This window comes from Eufriesea mexicana, unplaced genomic scaffold (genome assembly GCF_001483705.2).
Source record: "Eufriesea mexicana isolate 0111107269 unplaced genomic scaffold, ASM148370v2 scaffold70466, whole genome shotgun sequence".
Classification (NCBI taxonomy): domain Eukaryota; kingdom Metazoa; phylum Arthropoda; class Insecta; order Hymenoptera; family Apidae; genus Eufriesea; species Eufriesea mexicana.
Genome location: NW_016974771.1, coordinates 95,604 through 116,844, shown reverse-complemented (window position 1 = coordinate 116,844; position 21,241 = coordinate 95,604). Strand labels below are relative to the sequence as shown.

Here is a 21,241-nt window from a genome sequence, read left to right as displayed (position 1 = left end):
TATATTTATTTTATTATCATTATTATCATATAATAAATTTTTTATTTTATAAATAAATGGAAGGAATGCAGTCTGCTTGGACAATATAATAGGTCTACCTTCTCCAACACAACTGTAAGATTAGGTCTCACGAATTATCAGCTACGTGTGTCACATCTACAAATAGGATTATATTGCATGGTGTGACGAAAACAGTGAACAGGATGAAGACAAAATGGAAATGAGTTGTGAAGCAGTAGTGTAGGTATAGGATCAGTATTAACTATTTAAAATAAAAAGAATGGCAATGTGACATGTCCTATCAGCATGTCAGAAAATATCGTCTGGAACTAAGAGCATGGATCTCAAGATCATCAAAAATGGGATTAGGCTTGTGAACAGGGTACCAGAGATACATCGTGCTCCTGTTATCTCGACTATCAACTTGCTAGACTTGTACAGTATAAATACAGTCTTCCATATGCGACAAACGAAAGGAGCTAAACTTCAATTGGCCAAAATTAATGGTTGTAAGATTCAATTGGGTTCAGGCAAATGGAGCAAAAAAGGACCAGGTTACTGGTCTTTCAAGGATATTATACGATCTTTTCAAAACAGGTTAAGGTCTCAAATTGTCCTCCATTCCACAACACTAACACGTTAAAGTTACCATCATTGCATAAAGCGATAGTCTGGTCAAACAGCGTGTTATCATTTAGTTCGAGGATTTTAATCCAGGCGCTGGGGCAATTATTTCTTGGCTCACGTCTACGGGTTTAGAGAATTTTAATCACAGTCTTACGTGCCAGAATTTTCGAAGGCCACACGGAACCACCTGCAATTATTTGCCAATGTTGTCACATACTGCTTTTGTTTTACAATTCCGCTGAGATCGAGGATGAAAATGATAGTGGACAGTTTTACACACCTTTTAACTGGGGAATTCGCTTATCGAGCAAAGAAAATTTATGAATGACAAACTTTAGAAGAGTTAATTCGTCCATGGGGTTCATTATTAACTTTTTACACTTGAGAGACGCCCTTCAGTCGCCATTTGATAAAATTTCGAACATAGATTTTTTATTTACTGCTCAAAAAAATATCGTCAGCTTTATAGTAGAAAATCTTTGAACGTCTATCCTCTTTCAGCCAAAAAATCGTCAAGTGCAAAGGGTTAAACATCAGAAAATTGTATTAAAGTTACGTCGTTGTTAATACTATAACTGTCAAATAAGTCAAAATGACTTGTTTCGGGTATTTTATCTTGGCAATTACTGCGGGTATACAGCTGCTTATGGCAAAATTAATATTGACTTTTATTGTAAAGATAGAAACGTGATTATATGTGTATAATTATTTATCTTTATCATGCCATTTGGTATATGTAACTGCTCATTACACCGACTATTTTATTTTAGACGTAATAATTCATTTTCTGAGTAATTTATAATTTATATTACATACATATTAATCTATACTTTCATTTGCATTCATTAAAATAGAACTGACCGAAATCAATGATTTCTTAATCATTTTTAGGTCTGAAGAAAGTTCTGACTAATTAGTTGCATAATCTAAACAAAATTTATTTCATCGATTGATATAGATATAACGAGTTTCAAATTTGTGTAATTCTTTAAAATTCCATGACGAATTTACTGATCTTAGGCTCTGAATAAGCATTTTCTAACGATGAGTTAACTCGTCATCCCCAGTTAAAGGATCAAAATGTATAAAAAGATAATTAGTAGAATTACTTTGATATTATTCCAAAATTTTGTATTCGTATAATTATTTTAATTCCACTTGATAAAAATAGAATAATTTCACTTAATGGAAAAATTGAAAACAAAGATACAGATGATCTAAAGAGTAAAATATTATTGATAAGTAACATAAACATGTCAAATCAATTCATCCTCGACGAACTATTGTCATTATTGTAATTAAGAACTAAATACCGTTCTTAACTGATACATAAAATTTCGTAAAAAAATGTTAACTTAATGTTTCGAGGAACTCGTTATCATTGGTTTACAACAAGAACTTAATTGTTACGTCTTGAGTGACTTAGAACAAAGAAGCACTCTGTTGTTAAGGTGTAACCATTGTGCTGAGACATTCAATGACAAATTAACAAGGGTCTATCAAACGTCTCACTCAATATACTTTCCTTCGTTATATATTATATAAAATATAATATACATAACATATTATGCCGAATATATTTTCCTAACCAGACTTGGACGAAATTTATTGCAAATAATAATTTAAAAGTAATTATTTCAAACAAATTTAAAAATTACTTGATAGATAATATAACTAACTGATGTTATTTTGATATACATAATTAAATAATAAATCGAAGAACTATTTCTTAAAATTTGTTTTCGAAATAATATTCAATATAAATATTGAACAATAAGTACAGTAATAATTGTAATAACAATGTCAATAAATAGTAATAAAAATTTGATATTTTATTAAGAAACTAAACATTTCTGTCAAAATCAAGTAAGAATTAATATATAATTTCTTTCACGAAGTGATAAATAAATTATTTAATTGTAAATACATTAATTTACTTTTTGTTGGAAATACTTTATAAAATATTCGTATTAATTCACAAACGAATTATTTCGATAAATTAAAAAGATAATTTTAAAATAATGAAATTTGAAAATCCATCAAAAGGTCCAAGTCTGATCTCTGTTACTATAGTAACTTATGATTGGTAAATAAGATACCTTTAAAAATTAATTTTCGATACAAACAATTTACATTTCCTGTGAAATACGACGTGAAATATTTATGTATAATTTAAATTTAATTTTATGAATAATTTTGGGAAGTACGTTATTTTTAAATATGAAATACTTATGAAAATTCCTCGAAACTCGATCCAGGTTACTCGAGTCATATGAACACGGAAGTGTTTGAACTCTAATTAGAAACGATCTGTATAGTGATTACGTGAAATGGTTATACAGAGCGTTTCGTGTAAATTGTCTTGAGATATATTTCTCAAAACATGCCGCTCCATTTGAAATATACTATTGTACGATAGACATTGGAAGCGTGCTCCAAGGACACCGATAAATCGTACTAGTCACGATTTGAAAACGTTATGCGGTTGTACTGTGGAATTATAACAGAAGTACAAGTAAACAACTAATTATTCGAAGCTATTTTAATATACGGTAAATGACAATGCGCGAATCCCGATCGTTTTCCGTGCCTCTCCCATTTCAGGATATATGTAAACAAATTAGAAACGATGAACATCGTAAAGATGCCGGATGAGAACTGGGAATGATAGTTTTGCTGAAGAGGATCGAGGTCTTCAGGAAAATAAGGCAGATTGGCTTGAAGAGTGAAAGGGGGAGCCACTGAGTATTATAAGGTGGATTCTTATAATGAGATTCGATAATTTGATATCCGACGACTATTTGATATTTTTTAATTTTCATATTAGTAAATTTGATACTTTTTAATTTCCATATTTGTAAATTTTATACCTTTTAATTTTCATATTCGTAAATTTAATACTTTTTAATTTCTATATTTATAAATTTGATACTTTTTAATTTCCATATTTGTAAATTTGATACCTTTTAATTTCTATATTTATAAATTTGATACTTTTTAATTTTCATAATTGTAAATTTGATACTTTTTAATTTTCATAATTGTAAATTTGATACTTTTTAATTTTCATACTTGTAAATTTGATACTTTTTCATTTTCGTATCAGTGAATTTGATACTTTTTAATTTCTATATTTGTAAATTTGATACTTTTTAATTTCTATATTTGTAAATTTGATATTTTTTAATTTTAATATTTGTAAATTTGATACTTTTTAATTTTCGTATCTGTAAATTTGATATTTTTTAATTTTTATATTTGTGAATTTGAAACTTTTTAATTTTCATATTCGTGAATTTAATATTTAACGGTTTGATATCCGATAATTTAATATTCGAGGATTTGATAGTCAACGATTTCATATTTGAGAATTCGATAGTCAGCGATTTCATATTTGGAAATTCGATATTGAACGAATCGATATTCGATAATTTGATATTTGACGATTTCACATTTCATAATTTAATACTTTATTATGCTAATATCTGCGAATTTTATATTTGATAATTTAATATTCAAGAATTTAATACTTTACGATTTTATATTTGATAATTCAATATTTGATTATGTAATATTTCATATTTGACTATTTAGTATTCCTCAATTCGATATTTGACTATTTAATATTTGATAATTTGATATTTGATTATTTAGAATTTAACAATTCGATATTTGAATACTCAGTATTTAACAATTCTGCATTTAACTTCTTAATATTCGACAACTTGATATTCAACAAATTAATATTCAACCATTTGATATTCGACAATAGGAATATTCAATTATTTTACTTGACCTTCGACAATTCCACATTCAACGAGTAAATTAAAAACTGTTTATTTTTAAATGTAATGACTATAATCGAAGCAGAGATACGTAATGCTTGCATACAATAGTTACATTTATCACCTGACAAGTATATATAAATGAGAAAGAAAACCGGTACAGTACCAAGCACGATTCTAACATTCGAAGACAAATTGTGTCATTACATTCGATAATTATTTCAAAAATAGAATCCCTTATAAACTTCAATAATTCAATCTCTGACTTGAAAAATAGCTGCTTGTTTATATTCATAAACGATAATCTATTACTCCTTTAATAGCAAAACTGACACCTATTATCTAAACCAAATTGACATAATCACGTACCTCTCTTTATACTCTTATTTAAACTTCATATTAGAAAAATGATATCAATCCTCAATAATATCTTGAATTTCTTTATACTCATATTTACTCTTCACATTTCGACTTCGATCACTCAAATCGATAAAAAAGATTATTATTCGTTATTAATACATAAAGGAAATAATTAATTATTATCCCTTTCATAGCAAAAATAGCACTTACACTATTTCACAAGAAATACTTACACTAAATAATATATAATAATATATCTTTTTGATACTCGTATTTATATGTATCAAAAATAACAATTTGCTATACCTCTTTTCACACTCACATTTACACGAATGTAAACAAAAACAAAAAGGGACATAAACGCACATGATCGAAATACGAAAGTACATTCCGCCATATATTTAACCAGGAACAGACTTATCAAGATGAACGCGATTAAATTCCTGAGTATTCGTGCATCGTACATAAAAGTACAATAAATGGCTTTGAACTTCTAATTGGCAATGCTCTCGTATAATTCGAAAACGTAATGCGAAACATAATTGATTACGCTGATTGAACTCGTGGTAACTTACCCTAGACAAGAACGGAAGTAGTCCACTCTTCCAGTTGTTAGTATTGCGGTTGGCATGCGTTCAAAGAATGAAAATACGTTAAAGTTAAAGTATACGAACAAGCTATTGTGAATGTCTGGCCACATGCTCGCCATTGAAGTCACCATGTGACTCGTCGCAATGATAAATCAAGCAATAGCACAGCGAGAAAATTGCACGAGAACACGTTAACACTAGATCTATCAAGGGGGGTCAAAATGACCTGTTTGACATTTCTTACAATTAGTATTCATTTTCAATACATTTTGTTCCCTAAAATTTTGTATAACTTTTTCTAAAATATGCAAATAATTCATTCTGTAAAGCAGTTTTCTTTTTTTTTTCTCTATTTGGTGTAAAATTTTATGCAGTATACCTCCATGTACCGAGATGAGTCACTTTGACCCCCCACGGAACGTAGGTAAACTTGTGATTTTAGAAGTTTCTCATATTATCTTTGCAATGGTTCGAATACATTTTTAGAAAATTAAATATATTTTCGTACATGTACTTTGTACAAAATTACTATAAAAAACATATATTATGTAGTATCGCAAGTTTTCCACTGCATGTACACGTGGTTTTACGAAAGTCACCGAGGGTTCGAAAGCCAGGTCAGTCAGAAGAACCCTGGGCGATGCGTTTATGCATAATTATTTTTTAAATGATTGTTATTATATTATTATTGTTATTCATTTTATATTCAATTTTCGCTGAGGAAATAGAAAAATACATAAAAACGTAAAAATTGCTATGTCTTTTCTTAAATGACTTATAAATTTATGAAACAAGTCATTTTGACCCCTCCGGTAGAAGTAGGTATACGTCAATCGTTGGTTGTTCTAGTGTTAACTCCAAAGACTATTCGTGCACTTGGAACCACCCTCGTGGAGCATGGGACACCAAAGCTGCTTGCTACGTGAATTCGTTAAGCACGATCGCTGAGTTTCTATGTGCGATCAAACGGTTAGGAAAAATACACCCGATCAGTGGCCTTCTACGAACAGGGCACGTCGAAAAGATTGATTCATCGGTGGGCTGAAAGTGAAGGAAAACAGTTTAGACTGTTATCGTTTAGTACATGGCTACTAATATATATACTGGTTTAAAACTGCTACAGATAGTTTAAGTCACTGGCTTAAACTTAGCAATGCATCAGACTTCTGTTTGGTCAGACTTTGTCTCATCCTTTGTTAACCCTCTCGATTCCACTGTGGCTCTCGTAATTTGGAATTACGAGACAGTATGCTACTCTAATAAGAAACTAATTATACAGAGTACTATAGATAATTTTCTTTTTCTTTTTGATTATCTCCATATGTTTGTGTAAATAGCATATTTTCTCTGTGCGAGGCAGAGAAGTTATAGATAAATATCTGTAATTATTAATTTGGAAATGGGAGGGTTAAGAAAGATACAAAATACATGTAATCAGGCGAAAATGGTATCATGCATTTTACCATCGTGATTATAAATATTTTGTGTACATATACACATACATATATATTTCATATAGATTTTCCAGAGGAAATAGTAGGCTATCAGAAAGCCTATTTTTCTAAAAATATACTGAACTCAAAAGATATTGAGCACAGATTATATTAAGAAATATTATTCACAATTAAAAAAAGAAATTAGAATTTAATACATAAAAAGATAACTGCGTCGACTAAATTTAATTGCACAATGATTAAATTTTACTTAATTTAACTTATCCTTAATTAAATGTGTTATTTTTTGTTTTCGCACTGGGTCATTAACTTGGGTTTTCTCTACAATTTTCCATCTGTTAATAATTTCCTTTTTTAAATATGTAATTATAGAGCCAATGTGAAAACATAAAAAAAAAGATGGAAAATTGAATAAAAAATATATTGTCACAATTATAAATACTGCAGATAAATTCTTGCACTGAACAATTTCATGACTTGGTAACTCTTTAACTACCAATGTTCCTGTTAAATTAATGCGAATGGAGAGAACGTCAATTAATAAACAAATTACTCTGGACTGATTATACTTTGAAAAACTCATGTTTTAACATGAGTCATGATATTCAAGGATGCTGAATTAACAGTGTACTGAATTTTAAAGTTGCCTTTTTATAATCTATAAAGACAAAAAATGTGGCTTATCATGTTTCCTGTGATCTTCAAATGTCATCGTCATATATATCACAAATACCAAATTTATTTGGTATGTAACTAACTTGGTACTTGAATTGTTAAACGTTTGTTACATTCTAAATTCATAAAGCTACGTCCACGAGACTTTTCTTTAAAAATAACATTTCTTCTAACCTATTCTGCATTTTTTTCTTAATTTATATTGGTAACGTTAGAGGAAACAACGAGGAAACGTGGAAATTAATAGCGATTGAGGAATTTAAAGAACGAGCTATCTCGTTTTAATAGAAATACCCAATGTAATATAATTGTGAAATATACTACATTCTTTGCGTTGATTCATGCTTCGCGTTACTATTTATACAAGATGAGTCAAAAACTGAAGTACAAAAAAAGGATGTTCTTCCGTGTTAAAATATATTGAAACGATAAAGTAGATTTTATTGTACTCGTAATTGAAAATATTTCATGAAAATTCTAGTTTGATCATTTTCCTTGGTCGAGAAATAAAATTTCTAAAAGTTTTAATTGGGGAAAGTCGTTAAATGAGAGTTTAGAAAAATTATTAAGAAATTATTAAAATTGGAATAATAAAATACTTCACTATTTTTCACAGAATTCACTATTTTTCTCAATAAAGCTAAATTTAACGAGTTAGCTAATTAATTTTCAAAGAAATATCGAAATTGATTAAAATAAAATTCTAGCTAAGAAATTTCGTTTCTTAATCGAAAATTACGTTTCTTATAACTTAACGGATTTTTAAAGTATCACAATTTTTATACTACTCTGTATAAAAGCACTGAGATATGCCAGGCGTAATACGATTTTCCTGTTTCGATATACGATTAAGAATAACACATTCGATAGTACATGATACGAACACGAAATTAAGATTTTGCAATACTTGAAAATGATGAAATATCGGAAAAATGTACGGATACATTTTTTGTGTAATAAACCAATTTTTAATTTAAAGTAATTTCAATAAAATCCTTAATTACAAAAAATAATAATTTAATTATATTCTATTCAAGGGTAAAAAAGAATGTTACATATTTTAAAGAAAATTAGATTAATTTTCCGTAACTGAATCTTTTTCTACTTATTAAAGAAATAAATTATAATTGATTACAGTTTTTCATGCTAAGTAAATAGCTAACAGATAAAGACTATTATAGTCTGATTGGTGGTGATGCAATGGCATAATGATAAAACAATATAGTACACTGATAAATATATAAAATAAATATTCATGAATATCTACAATTTTCAAATTACATGACATTATAAGACAATAATGAATTGAAAAAGAAACTAATACCTGATTTAATGAAATTCCTCAAATTAAATAGGAATATTGAAACCAATATTCTGCAACTCATTCTCCTCACTGAACAGAAAAGAAGAAACACATTCTCCCTCCACAAAAAAGCAAATACGAATCTAATTAAACAAAGTAATCACGCCTTGATTTCACCGATGAACTTGCAGAAAAAAGAATAACGTTATTTGCTTTTCTTTCAAGATTTGATCACGGTATAATAATTTCATTCCATATACGTTCAAACCTCCCATCAACCACCATAAAATTTCACCAATGCCAACTATTAATATAACCATCGTGATTACACACCCTTCCAACAATTCTAATGAAAATCCATCTGACAATATGTATAAAAATAAATCAAGAGATCTGATTGAATTTTGTGATAAAATAAAGCTACATACAAGGAAACTACATTAACCCTTTGCACTCGAGAGACGCCTCTCAGTCGCCATTTAATCAAATTCTAAAGATGGATGTTAATTAACATATCAAATTTACAATTACAAATTAACAATGCGTGGAATATCGAGGTAAAATAATTCTACGTCTTAAATTGCATACGATTTCTTATTTATCGTTTTAAAAATATCGTTGAGCTTATGACTACAGAACTATATGGTCTTATGACATAGAACTATATGACTATAGAAAATCAGCGAATTATTTTCCTGTAACGAAAAAATCGTCGAGTGCAAAGGGTTAACCTAACGCCATGGTTCATATAGATATGAACACAATAGTACTGCCAATGCAGTGAAGTCAATGTCTACAAACTTCTGACAATAAAGTGTCCTTGAAATGCACGCTGATAGCATAAATAGCATCGAGTAGGATAAAAAAGAAAAGAATATCGAAGAACTGGCTGTATAATCGCACACGGAATAACGTTTGCCAATCGCTGGAGCCTGCAGCGTGTTACATAATGATCCACAGTCCACAGGTAAGAGAACGCGCACCTGTGTAGGCCTTTTCGATTCACGGCTTGTTGCGGAGCACCATTATTCCCGGATAAAGTTAATTTGCACGGAATCTTTGATCAGCAACTCGGCGACTCTTCAAAGGTTTCTTAAAAATTTGATACGGCTATGTTTCTCTGGCAATTCATCGTCCAAAATAAAAGTCTTTGGAATTGTACGAGCTGTTACGTCATCTTGCTAATCAGAGTATCAACGAGTGGTCGCTGAGGAAAGAGTAACATATAAAAATTGTTCAACGTGTAATCCTGAAAGTTGGATTTAAGCAATTTTCATAGAAATAGTCGGTGTAAGCTGACGGTATAAATGGCAAAAGTAGTTGTATAATTACCATAGGAATTTTAAGATTTTTTCGTGAAACGAGTTCTACCTGCGGTTATTTAAAAATTCAGCTGAATATTCAATCGTGATAAGCAAGTTTCCAAGCTGCGACCCCCAGAATGGCACATTTTTCGTGTACAAAGCGCAAAGTTGTTCAACCACATGATACACTTATCGTAAATCCAAGATAAACGTTTCGCACTGTTTAGCGTCCTCATAAAATAACAAAGCTTCTAGATTGTATTCTGTAAAAAATCTGAGGCGCTGAGTAACGAAATATTATTGAGTATTACGTTTGGACGTAATACTTAAGTATTATCAACGCTTTCTTATTACCGATACTAATAAAATATCCCAAAATTTAAATTATTCTGGTATTTTCGAAAAATAAAGATTCGACTAAATTTAAAAATAAAAAAAATTGAAATATTTTAAGAAGAACGTGTTGTAAATAAAAATTTGTTTTTCCTTGACACGGAAAGTTTCTCTTCTCTGTCATTTATTTCAAATTCACGTGTAACAAGCATATGAACTTTGCTTTTAATTTGAGTTAAATAATAAGCACAAGTTTCAATTTCTTCCTTTATCGATGTTCTACATCATGTGGCAATTAATCATTTCGATTAAATTACTAACAAGAGGTCTGTTGTAACTCGAATAAGTTGAATAATTAATTACTCGTAGATTTCTTATGTAATTTCCTGAAATGGGGTATAATTAATTATCCTTCACCAATGACTACAAATTTATCATTCTGAATTGTCACTTTCAAATTCAAATGATTCGAATCTTTAAAGCACGAAAATAGAATTTAATTGGAATTACGTAAAAGTATTTTCATGTAATGAGTGTTAGATAAAATATAAAATAAAATCGAAACATTTAATAGGGTTAAAAATAAACAAACCTCATATCCTTTTAAAAATTGTAACTTATAAAATAGTTATCTTAATGTAAATTCAAAAAATTTTTTTTATTTATTATCAATTTTAAACTCACTAACAATATTTACAGTAAGACCTTGATTCTTATAAAATTTGCGAATCCTCTATCATGCTTTAATCGTAAATTAAATGATACATTTATACAAACAAAATTTACATTTTATTATCTTTAGCCCTAGATCATTGATATTTAGAAATCCTTGGAAACCAACTATTAATTTTTTAATAAAAGTGACCTCATATTTTGTTTCCAATTTGAAAAGACTCTTCGATTAAAAGTCAATCGAACGAGAAATTTTCCACGAGTAAATAAATACATAGAGAACATAAAGAATAAAAATAATTAAGGAACAAAATTTTCCAAAAATATATATTCATAAACCACAGTGAATGAAACGCGTATTACCGAAAAGCTTCAAAATATTTCTGTATTTGAAATATAATAATGCACGTCGATAAAGTGGAACATTAACGTCGTTCATCCCATAAAAGAATGCGTGCAAAGTAATCGGAATAAGAATAGCGCGTGCGACACTCGTGATTCATCTTATTCTCGTCTCGTGCGCACGCTTCTATCAACGGGTTAATGAGAATCAAAGAGAAAACATAGTTTCGCGTGGAAGTTTTGATCAAAGATGAGGAAAACATGTAGGGATATCGCGAATCAATTGACCTCGAGGTCAATCTGCTTCTCTTTTCGAAAAAAGAATAGAAAATCATTCGTCTGGCTGATATATGCTATTCGAGTGGGAACTAAAATGATCCTAACAACGGTAATCCTACGCCTAACGAAACCAGCTAAACCAGCTACTCCTCAAGCAAGAAGAATTTATTCAGAATTCCGTAACTCCAGTCGTATCGTTCTATCTTATAAGAGATTCGGTCGAATCAAGATTTCGTCCACCAAGTCTATCCAGTTGGAAAGCGCGAATCTCTACTAACGAAGCTTGCTCTTTGTTATAGTAACGAAGATTACAGCGTACAAGCAGTGATTACACGTTTGTGGAGAAGTTTATGTCTTTGGAACTAATAACCGAGGGCAGTAGCACACTTGGCAAGGCCGCGAAACGATAAAGATGACTAGCCTTTGGGATAAAGTGAACGGGTGGACGGTTTTCTTGTTTCCTTAAATGGTGTCTACGTAATGAGTCATCAGCCGCGTTATTTTCATGCAATTGACGTAACATGCTCGCGGTTGGAGCCGTTAACAAAACCAGCCCCGACGTACCCGCCTCCTCCAGCACAATGCACACACGAGTGCTCTCCTTCTCTTGCTCTTTTATCACACCTGCGAAACGACTGATAAGCGGCTAATCTGCTCTTCTCGGGAACAGTCGACGTCTTCTCGTTTCACAGCGCCGCTGTTTGCTTTGCGAAACGCACTTAAATGGCAGCGTCATCGGTATATCTGCTTCAGAGCCTGAAGATAACTCAGACTCGCGAGAAGCTAATACCTTTTCGGAGAACAAGCGTAAGTTCTGCACGATATATTCGAGCTGAGACGATTATGCCGTAGGTGATGGTTGAATCGCGTGGGCTGGCTACGTAGGAAAATTTCGAACCGGTGCTCCGCAACCTGATGAGGGAATAAGAGATTCGTTTAGAAAGTTGAAGATCAGTTGGTATCAGCGGAAAAATCGTGCTCATTTAGCTGCTAGAATTATCACCGTTCCTTTTTGCTCCTCAACATTGTTAAAATCGCCTCTCCGTGAAATGAGATCTCCAGTGTTATAAAACAGGCAAACAGAAAAATAAAATAATTGAACAGTTAACCATCGAAATGCTGAGTGAAATAATTAAACGTGGTAAAGAACGTCAACTTCTTTTACAGATTGGATTGCTTATGATTGGTGAAAATAATATGAAATTGGTTTTTGATCATTGCTTCTGGCGTGATACCTTGTAACAGAAAGACTGTATAGGTATACATCACATTCTAAGTGGTAATATCTTCTTTCCTTTTCTGTAACTTCGTTATCGAATTCCACTGAACGAATGCAAAGAACTGAGAATACACTCGTTCCTGATCATCAATGTGTATCTGTTATGCTACATTGTATCATTTCAATATCTGATTCTGTTACACGGCAAACTGTGCACTTCGAGCATCTCTGGCTATAGTATATTTTACTCGAGAGATTACAAAATTTGAGTACGAAGTGTGTTGAATTGATTATAAAAAAAGAATCGCTTGTCCAATTTCAAAATTACCAACTTTCTCACAATTTGGAGAATTTTGAAAGATTATAAGGATTAGAGGCGAATTTTTGTAGCAATGCAACTGCTTTTAGAAAAGCGTGATAATCATCCATGTTTGCCCAATTTAACAAGAAGAACCAGTTCCTTATTTGCATAACAGTCTCTCCTATTCACTGCTGGGATAACAGTATACCTTAACAGAATTACTTATACAAATTTCTTGGGTCTTCGTTCCATGTTCCTTTATCGCTATTTTTTCCCTTTAAGTTAAAAATGAACATATGACGAGGTCCTATACTTGTCTTAGCATTTCTCAAACCTTTGAAGAGGCAAACCTTTTCATAAATTCGTCTGTATTTTACATTTATCTTACACTCTAATCCACTTTGTCTTCAGCCAATCCCTTTTAACTGTATTCTTTAACAGAGATTGAATTTTCATCACTGAGGATTTTTTCTAAAGTAATTATCTATGAGACTATATTGTTTTACTTAAAGATCATGTTCTTCTTATAATCTTCTGTAAAATAAACGTTTTAAAGAGACGAATTAACTCCGGGAACAATTAAAAAGCTCGTGGTTTGTGTTCTACGTCTTATATAACTCAGACTAACCGCAATGAGTTGTTAACAGCACAAGCAAGGTTCTATAATCTACAAATTATGACAAGAAAGAAATAATAACGATAGTGACAATAAGAATAATTAATATTTGAGAAATTATCTCCTATCGTTATCGCACTGCCTCGCGACAAGCACTATTTTTAGACATACCATGTATATCTCGCGATACTTATTCGTAGGACATGAAATAATGTTGAGCGAAGAAAAGACACTGTAACGGTATCTTCGTCGACGTAGCTAAACGGTCCATCATCAAAGAGGTTTGAGAAACGCTGACCTATTTGCCTTTCCTACCGTCTCTCTCCATCAGAACCCTTGCTTCATTTTCACACCAAAGAATCTCGGAACGTGAGAAAACCAAGTCCCTCTTCCCGTCTCTTACCAGGTCATCCTCAAACTCGTCGTCGTCCGTGTCCGAGTCCGAGCGACCTCTCAGCTTTCGAACTTTCTTTTTCACCTCTTTCTTCACCACCCTCGTTATCGTGCTTTCCGGCTGCGTGCAATCGTTCATAGGTCGTTAAAGAAAAAGTCTATGAAACGTTAACAACCAATCCAACCGGACACTAGCTGGCTCCTTACTGGGATATCGCCTAGCGGTTTGATAAGTCAGCGATACATTCGTCGTTGGTCCTTTTAATACCCGTCAATGAGCCTGCCAGAAATAACTCGAGTCGACAGACAAGCTTTATTTAAATATAAGCTTGTTACATTCCATGTTCAGAAGAATATTCGTGTCTCTGGTAAACCATAAGGATGAATGAGAAGTTATGTTGTGCAAGAATAGATACTGCACAGAGCTCTTGACTACTTCAGCTTCTTTTACAGTTAGCTGCTGAATCACTGAGTCGAAAAATATGTTCGTTTAATGAAGATTTCATGAATGAACGCTGTAGGTCATCAGTGATCCACGTGATATGTCGTATTTTCAATTTGCTAGAAAGAAACTTGTAACTTTGCTTAGAAGTTACTGTGAGAATTAATATAAGAAATGTATTAACCCTTTGCGCTTGACGATTTTTTGGCTAAAGAAGCGTACGAGTTGAAAAATTTTCTGCTATAAGGCTGATGGTATTTTTTGAGCACTAAATAAGAAATCGTATAATAATTAACCCTTTGTGGTCGAAGTCCCCGCAGCGGGGACAAGTCGAAAAATATAGAAAACTACAGAAAATTAGAGAAATTAAAAATTTTGTATATTTACGTATTATAAGTGGTATTAAACACAAATCAGTTTCGACAAATTCTGTGCGTTTTAATATCCATATATTGACTTTAAATCCTGTACAGAAAAATAACTGCGAAACGCTAAATTTGCTTTGCTGAAATCTGCCGACAGGAAAAGGGCTAACACGTAGAATTATTTAATTTCGATACCTCGCACACGGTTCATTATTTTAAATTTGATATATTAATTAATATCGAGCTTCGAAATTTTATCAAATGGCGATTGAAGGGTGCCTCTCGAGTGCAAAGGGTTAAAGAAGGTTTAAATATTTGTACTTGGATCCATTTTAATACTATTTTAACTAAACCATGTGGGTTACCAAAGACCCATGTAGCAAATAAAACTTTGAATATATTGGAAAAAAATTTGTAAAAATTTGTAATTTTGTTTACATGTTTAGATTGTTCAAACTAGAGCCAATGGTAACTCTATTTTTAAAATCTTTCAAATCGTTTATTTTTATAATTCTCTGTTTAACAAATATTTACTGATTTTTTAGTGATCAAATGTTTTGTTATATCTAATACATGCAATGTAAAAATAAAAGAAATTTTTAGTGATTCTGTTCCTTATCTTCATTTAGAGATATATTTAATCGAGTTATTTCTGGCATGTCTTATAAATAAAAATTCAGGTATTAGGAGGAATAAATTCAGATAATCTTGTTTATGAGATATACAATTCTTTTCAAAATACCTAATTAAGAAAAGAATTAAATAATAATTGTTCAAATGTTGCTCGGAAGAATTTTTAACACCCAGAGAACCGATTTCGCGTCTTCCTCTGATACAGAGGATTTTCCTCACACGTGCAGATTAAATCTTGAGATTTTTCATGCCCATTATATAAAACTAGCTATAATACATCAATGATATTTCATATACACTATTAGATAAAGTTATTTAATTAATAAATCGACACTCCTGACTTTCAAAAATAATTAAATGAATTAAACTCTGTTTTATGAATTACGAGCTGCATATAATTTAAATAAATCTTGGAATTTTAGTATTTTTAAATAATACAACTTATGTAATAAATTACCGGGTGCTAAACTGATTACATTATATAACAAAGTAAACATTCATTTAGTATATTTGTAAGAAATAATTGGACAAAGGTAAAGAGAATAATTCAGAATTACACATGTAAATTTACCTGGTTATTGAAATTCATATTTATATAATTCATATTATATAATAAAATAAAAAGAGGCAAGAAGAAGATATTCATTAAATTCTTAAAAATGTACAAAATAACTAAATTCTCCTCCCTTATTTCTGAAAATACATTTGTGTACAACTATTATTACAATGTAGGACTATCATAAGTATAAACCATTTATTAGTTTATTACTAGGGCAAACAAAAACTTAAAATAAAATCTAAAAATATATTAAAATTGAATGAAATAGAATTGAATATCGCATAAAATATATTATAAATAAAGGCTGATCTCACGATACATTATCTCTTTATCAAAGTCTGTATCTCATATTATTACATTCAACCTAACTTCAACCAAAAAGAGATACTTTTTGATCATATATGTATTGAATTTCATTCCTTTTCATTCCTTCTCATACTTTCTATTAATAATTTACACGTATATAATTATAATACAAAAATTACATGCATTAATATTATATCCCAAAATATAATAATATCAATTAAAAAAATTTTCGAGGGACTTAAAATACACTAACTTTACAATAAAAAGAAAGACAAATCAGATCCTTTAGGTGTTAAGAAATTAAAATTTCTGTAATCTTCATAAAAGAAAAAATTTTCATGCAATAAATGTCATAACTTCCCAGAAAATAATTTTCAAAGAAAAGAGAATTTAATAATAACAAAGAAAAAGTTCAAAGAAGAATTTAAACACTGTTCATTTTATATATCTGAATATTTTAAATTGAATTTTTAAAAGATATTTATTGATTCAAAAAATGTATCACTCTTTTCCTTTTCTAAGCGATAAAAGTAACGAAGTATATACAATCTATTTTACTATAACTTTTACAAATCCAACTAAGAATAGCAATGCAATCTTACTTCCATTCTATTTACTATTTATGTTAATGCATATACTATAATCAATATACTTATTGTTATCTGTAATTACAGATAACGTAATCACGTTATCTAATATTCACCTTTGCCAGGACAGTGAACAAATAAATAAAAGCAGAAAAATATCTTCTATAAAAATTGCTATCATAATTAAAATCTATAATGTTTAACAATTACTTATCATTTCTAATTAACTGTACCATACTATCTGTACCAAATATGAACAACTAGAGGTTCCTTTAAAACACTACACTATAAAACCTATTTTACAATTTAGATTGGATCTTAAAATTCACAAGGAAGTAATTACGTAACAATTAAAAATTGGAAAGTTGAGTTTGAAGGTCTCATCATGTTCTCCTACTTAGTCTACACATTGGTCAAATAATTTTTCGATTTACTTAACTAAAATATTGATAAATATATAATATTCTAAACTACAATTTAAAAGGACATTAAACTTATCCTTGACACAGTAATGATATTGAAATAACGTATTCTTTTTTTGGAAAATAAAACACGCGTGCGATTACATATAATTGATCTCATCCACAATTAAGTTTATATATAATACACAGGAAGAATGGAGGATATCCTTCAGATAAGAAATTCCGAGAAACATATTTCAAACGTTAAATAAGTTCGCATAGAGAATGCAATATGAACGGTTTTTCCAATCTCAGTCGCTCCCCAGATCATTATCTATTCCAATACTGTGTACAGTTGAGTTGAATTTCACCTGGCAATCACATGTTGTCCCGACTTCCACGCATTACACGTTTTCCCAATGGAAAATATGCAGCGCGGTTTGTTCTAGGAATGAGAACAAGGAAAAAAAGAAAAACGATACGAAATGCTGTGATTACCTAAAATTGGTCACGTTCAGTCGATTCGCAGAAATGTTGAAACTCGTGAAAGAAAAGACGACAAGGAGACAATAAAGGTATACAGGAGCGCGACTGTGTCAAGGTGAAGGCGCGTCTACGCATCAACCGCTCGGTGAAAGCAAATGGAACATCCACTTGGTCGTAACTGTACTTCGAATCACGAATCGGAAGCCCGGACACTAAAGTCCGTTTGAAAAAACTGAAATATAGTATAGAATGTAATGCTTTTAGATATATTCGAAATTTATATGATAATAAAAAATTATTCAAACTTTCATAATTATATTCTCTATTATATTTGCTACTTTAACTAATTATCTAATTTAACTAATTTTTCAAATAATTACCAAAATGAAAATCCTTTTACACTTATTTTAGTTATTTTAATCATAACTTACGATGGAATTATGTAAATTGTATCTGTGTCGATTTTGGATTCGATGATCGTAGCTAGTTTGGTTAATTTATAGGTTATGTACCAAGAATTAAATTTATCTATAAATATAATGCAAAATTTGTAAGAAATGTCAATGTATACGATTAAATAATTCTGAACGATACTACGATAAGTAGAAGTTGTCTTTTCTCTGTTTCAACAAAAAATAAAATGACGGTTGAATGACGCTGTAAGATAAGGATCAGGCGTGAAGTTGAACGCATAGTCGAACGTAGCAACCTACGAAAGTCGATGACATCAGCATCCGCCGTCACATCTCTCCCTAGGTCACTTTTTTATCGAATTGACGTAAACGTCTGAATTCAATCAGTATCAGTCACACGTTCCTTCAGCTAACATAAACATTTATTACACGTCATAAGCAAACAGTTGAAAATAAAAATTTGTATAGAAGCATAAAAATATATTTAACTGAAATATCTATTATACTTTAAAACTTTATAATTTATTTGTATGACATGTACATAATAATACGAATAACTCCTAATTCGTAGAAATGATTAAATTATTTTATACAACCATTGTACTGAGTAATCAATTGTACATATATTATTTATATATAATATTTGTTTCACGTGTCTTACGAAAACTTATCCCGTGAAAGCAATAATTCATCGCTTCTAAATTATAATAAATAACGGTCTATAAACCACTGGTGTATTATCTATACAAAGCAATGAATACTTAGCAATTATTAAATATGGAGCGCGTTTCACACTGAAGCAACTACAAAAGCTCTTATATATTTACAGGTATAGCTTAATTTCACACACAAAAGAGAACCATCGTAAACAATTAATAGAATTATATAATAGTTAGTGCAATAAATAACCAGTCATCCTACCTTCTTGTACAATTTTATCCATGTCAGATCACCCTTATTGTCGGTGTACTGAAGTCCGAAAAACCACACCTCACGCAGCCCGATCGTTTTCACAACCTGGTCAAACAGTTGCTTCCCAGTAGTCGTATGCTGGATCGCGAACTCCAGTTCGGCGTCCATCGTCGTCACCCTAACATTCATCTTTACAAACAAAGAAAAAAGCGAGTCAGAGATATAAAGTATATTAAGATAAACGACGTCACCCGGTAGACAGAAGGACGCCACTTCTAACCCTTTTTATACGTATATAATATCAAACTTTTTCCTTCAAAAGGTAGAAATAATTGCCAAACACACTACCTATTACGATTTTAACCGATTCCTTTTAAGATATTACCGGAAAAAAACGTAGAGAAATCAGAACAGTACAAACGCTTACCATTTTAGCACCGGCAACCATGGCTGCGACGATACGAGAACGTAAATGCGAATTCAAATGAGATCGAAACGTAAACCGTTGGAACGAATTAGTATCAAAGTGTTAGATTCGACGTATCTACGTATTGCAAACCCGAACACGAATAATATTAACGCTGCACTGTAAATTTAAGGAAGTACTGTTCAGACCAGAAGAACACAATATCACAAGATTTATCCGTACGACCGTCGGCTTATACCGGTCTCAAGTCATACAACGAGCTAAGGGGCAAGTGCAGCCGGCAGCGTCTTTCCCCCCACCATTCTCTTCTATAAGCATTGCATCGTTGTCCTTCTCTTTTCGAATCATAGGTAGACCTCGTAAGAGGAAGAGAGAAGAATGAAAGTGATCACGTGAGGAAGCCGGTACGTATAGCCATAGCCAATCAGCGTTTAGTTAAAATACCGGGTGTGCAGAAGGGAGTAATTTTTCGAGAACGCTTCACGTTCACCGACACGATCGACGTTCTTCAAAATTATAAAACGTTATAAATTAATTATATTATTAACTACTGTGTAATAGTAGATATATTACTAATACGTGTTTCAATTATTTTTTCTCATATAATAATTACAAAAAAATTACTGATTATATGGTGAAATGAATTATTTCTTCGTTTGAAAATACTACCATAATGGACATATCGAATATTCGTCAACGGAATTTAACAAGTAAGTACAAACGACATTAAATTTTTGTTTTACATTCCATTACACCTTTTTTATGTTCCATATAATTTAATTTTTTGTTGTAATAATACGACAAACAATTCGTCGTATAATAAATTATACAAAATTTATCATGTAACTTAAACTTTGTTATTACTTTATTTGTTACACGTAATAAAGGGTAACAAGTTTCGTAAAATATTTCTGTATTATATATAAGTTAAATACGTTCATTATTATGAACTTTCAATAATACATAGTTTCTTATAACCATAAATTCTATATTATTACAGTACATATTTTTGACCATATATAATTTAAAGTGAAATTAATTTTAAATATTTTATCGTTAGTACATATACGTACTGTTTTCGGCATTTTGGCAGCTTCGTCTTTTCGTGTCAAACAGCGAAAATATCAATCTGTAACGAAAATTAAATGTAATTAATAAAGCTTACATTACCAATAAATTTTATTAATAATATTAAAATTGATTATCATTAAAAAAAAGTTTTCTTTTATAAAGTACCGTAAAATATTTAACGCTATTATACTTAGAAAACATCATAAATGTTACAACTTTTCAAACAGTACTTTTAAAATTCAAAAAAATTACAAATCAGTACTTTTTAAACAATACGTTACAGAACTTTATAAAATATTGTATATAAAAGTAACTAGCATTCATCATTAATAATCAAAGATGGTAATATCATTACTAATTAGTATCAGCTTCTAAGGATGAATAAA

General features: G+C 30.6%; 1 protein-coding gene across 1 annotated transcript in view; it reads right to left on the bottom strand.

Annotated features, from left to right (window-relative positions):
- Positions 1-20,011, bottom strand: part of Moe (moesin) — a 35,569-nt gene extending 15,558 nt beyond the window's left edge. The window contains exons 1-4 of the mRNA XM_017910072.1: positions 19,785-20,011; positions 19,367-19,546; positions 14,264-14,374; positions 5,348-5,374 (exon numbers count right to left, since the gene is read on the bottom strand). Of these exons, the coding sequence (XP_017765561.1) occupies positions 5,348-5,374; positions 14,264-14,374; positions 19,367-19,546; positions 19,785-19,805 (339 nt within the window). The 5' untranslated portion in view covers positions 19,806-20,011. The remainder of the gene's footprint in view (positions 1-5,347; positions 5,375-14,263; positions 14,375-19,366; positions 19,547-19,784) is intronic.
- Positions 20,012-21,241: the final 1,230 nt, after the last annotated feature.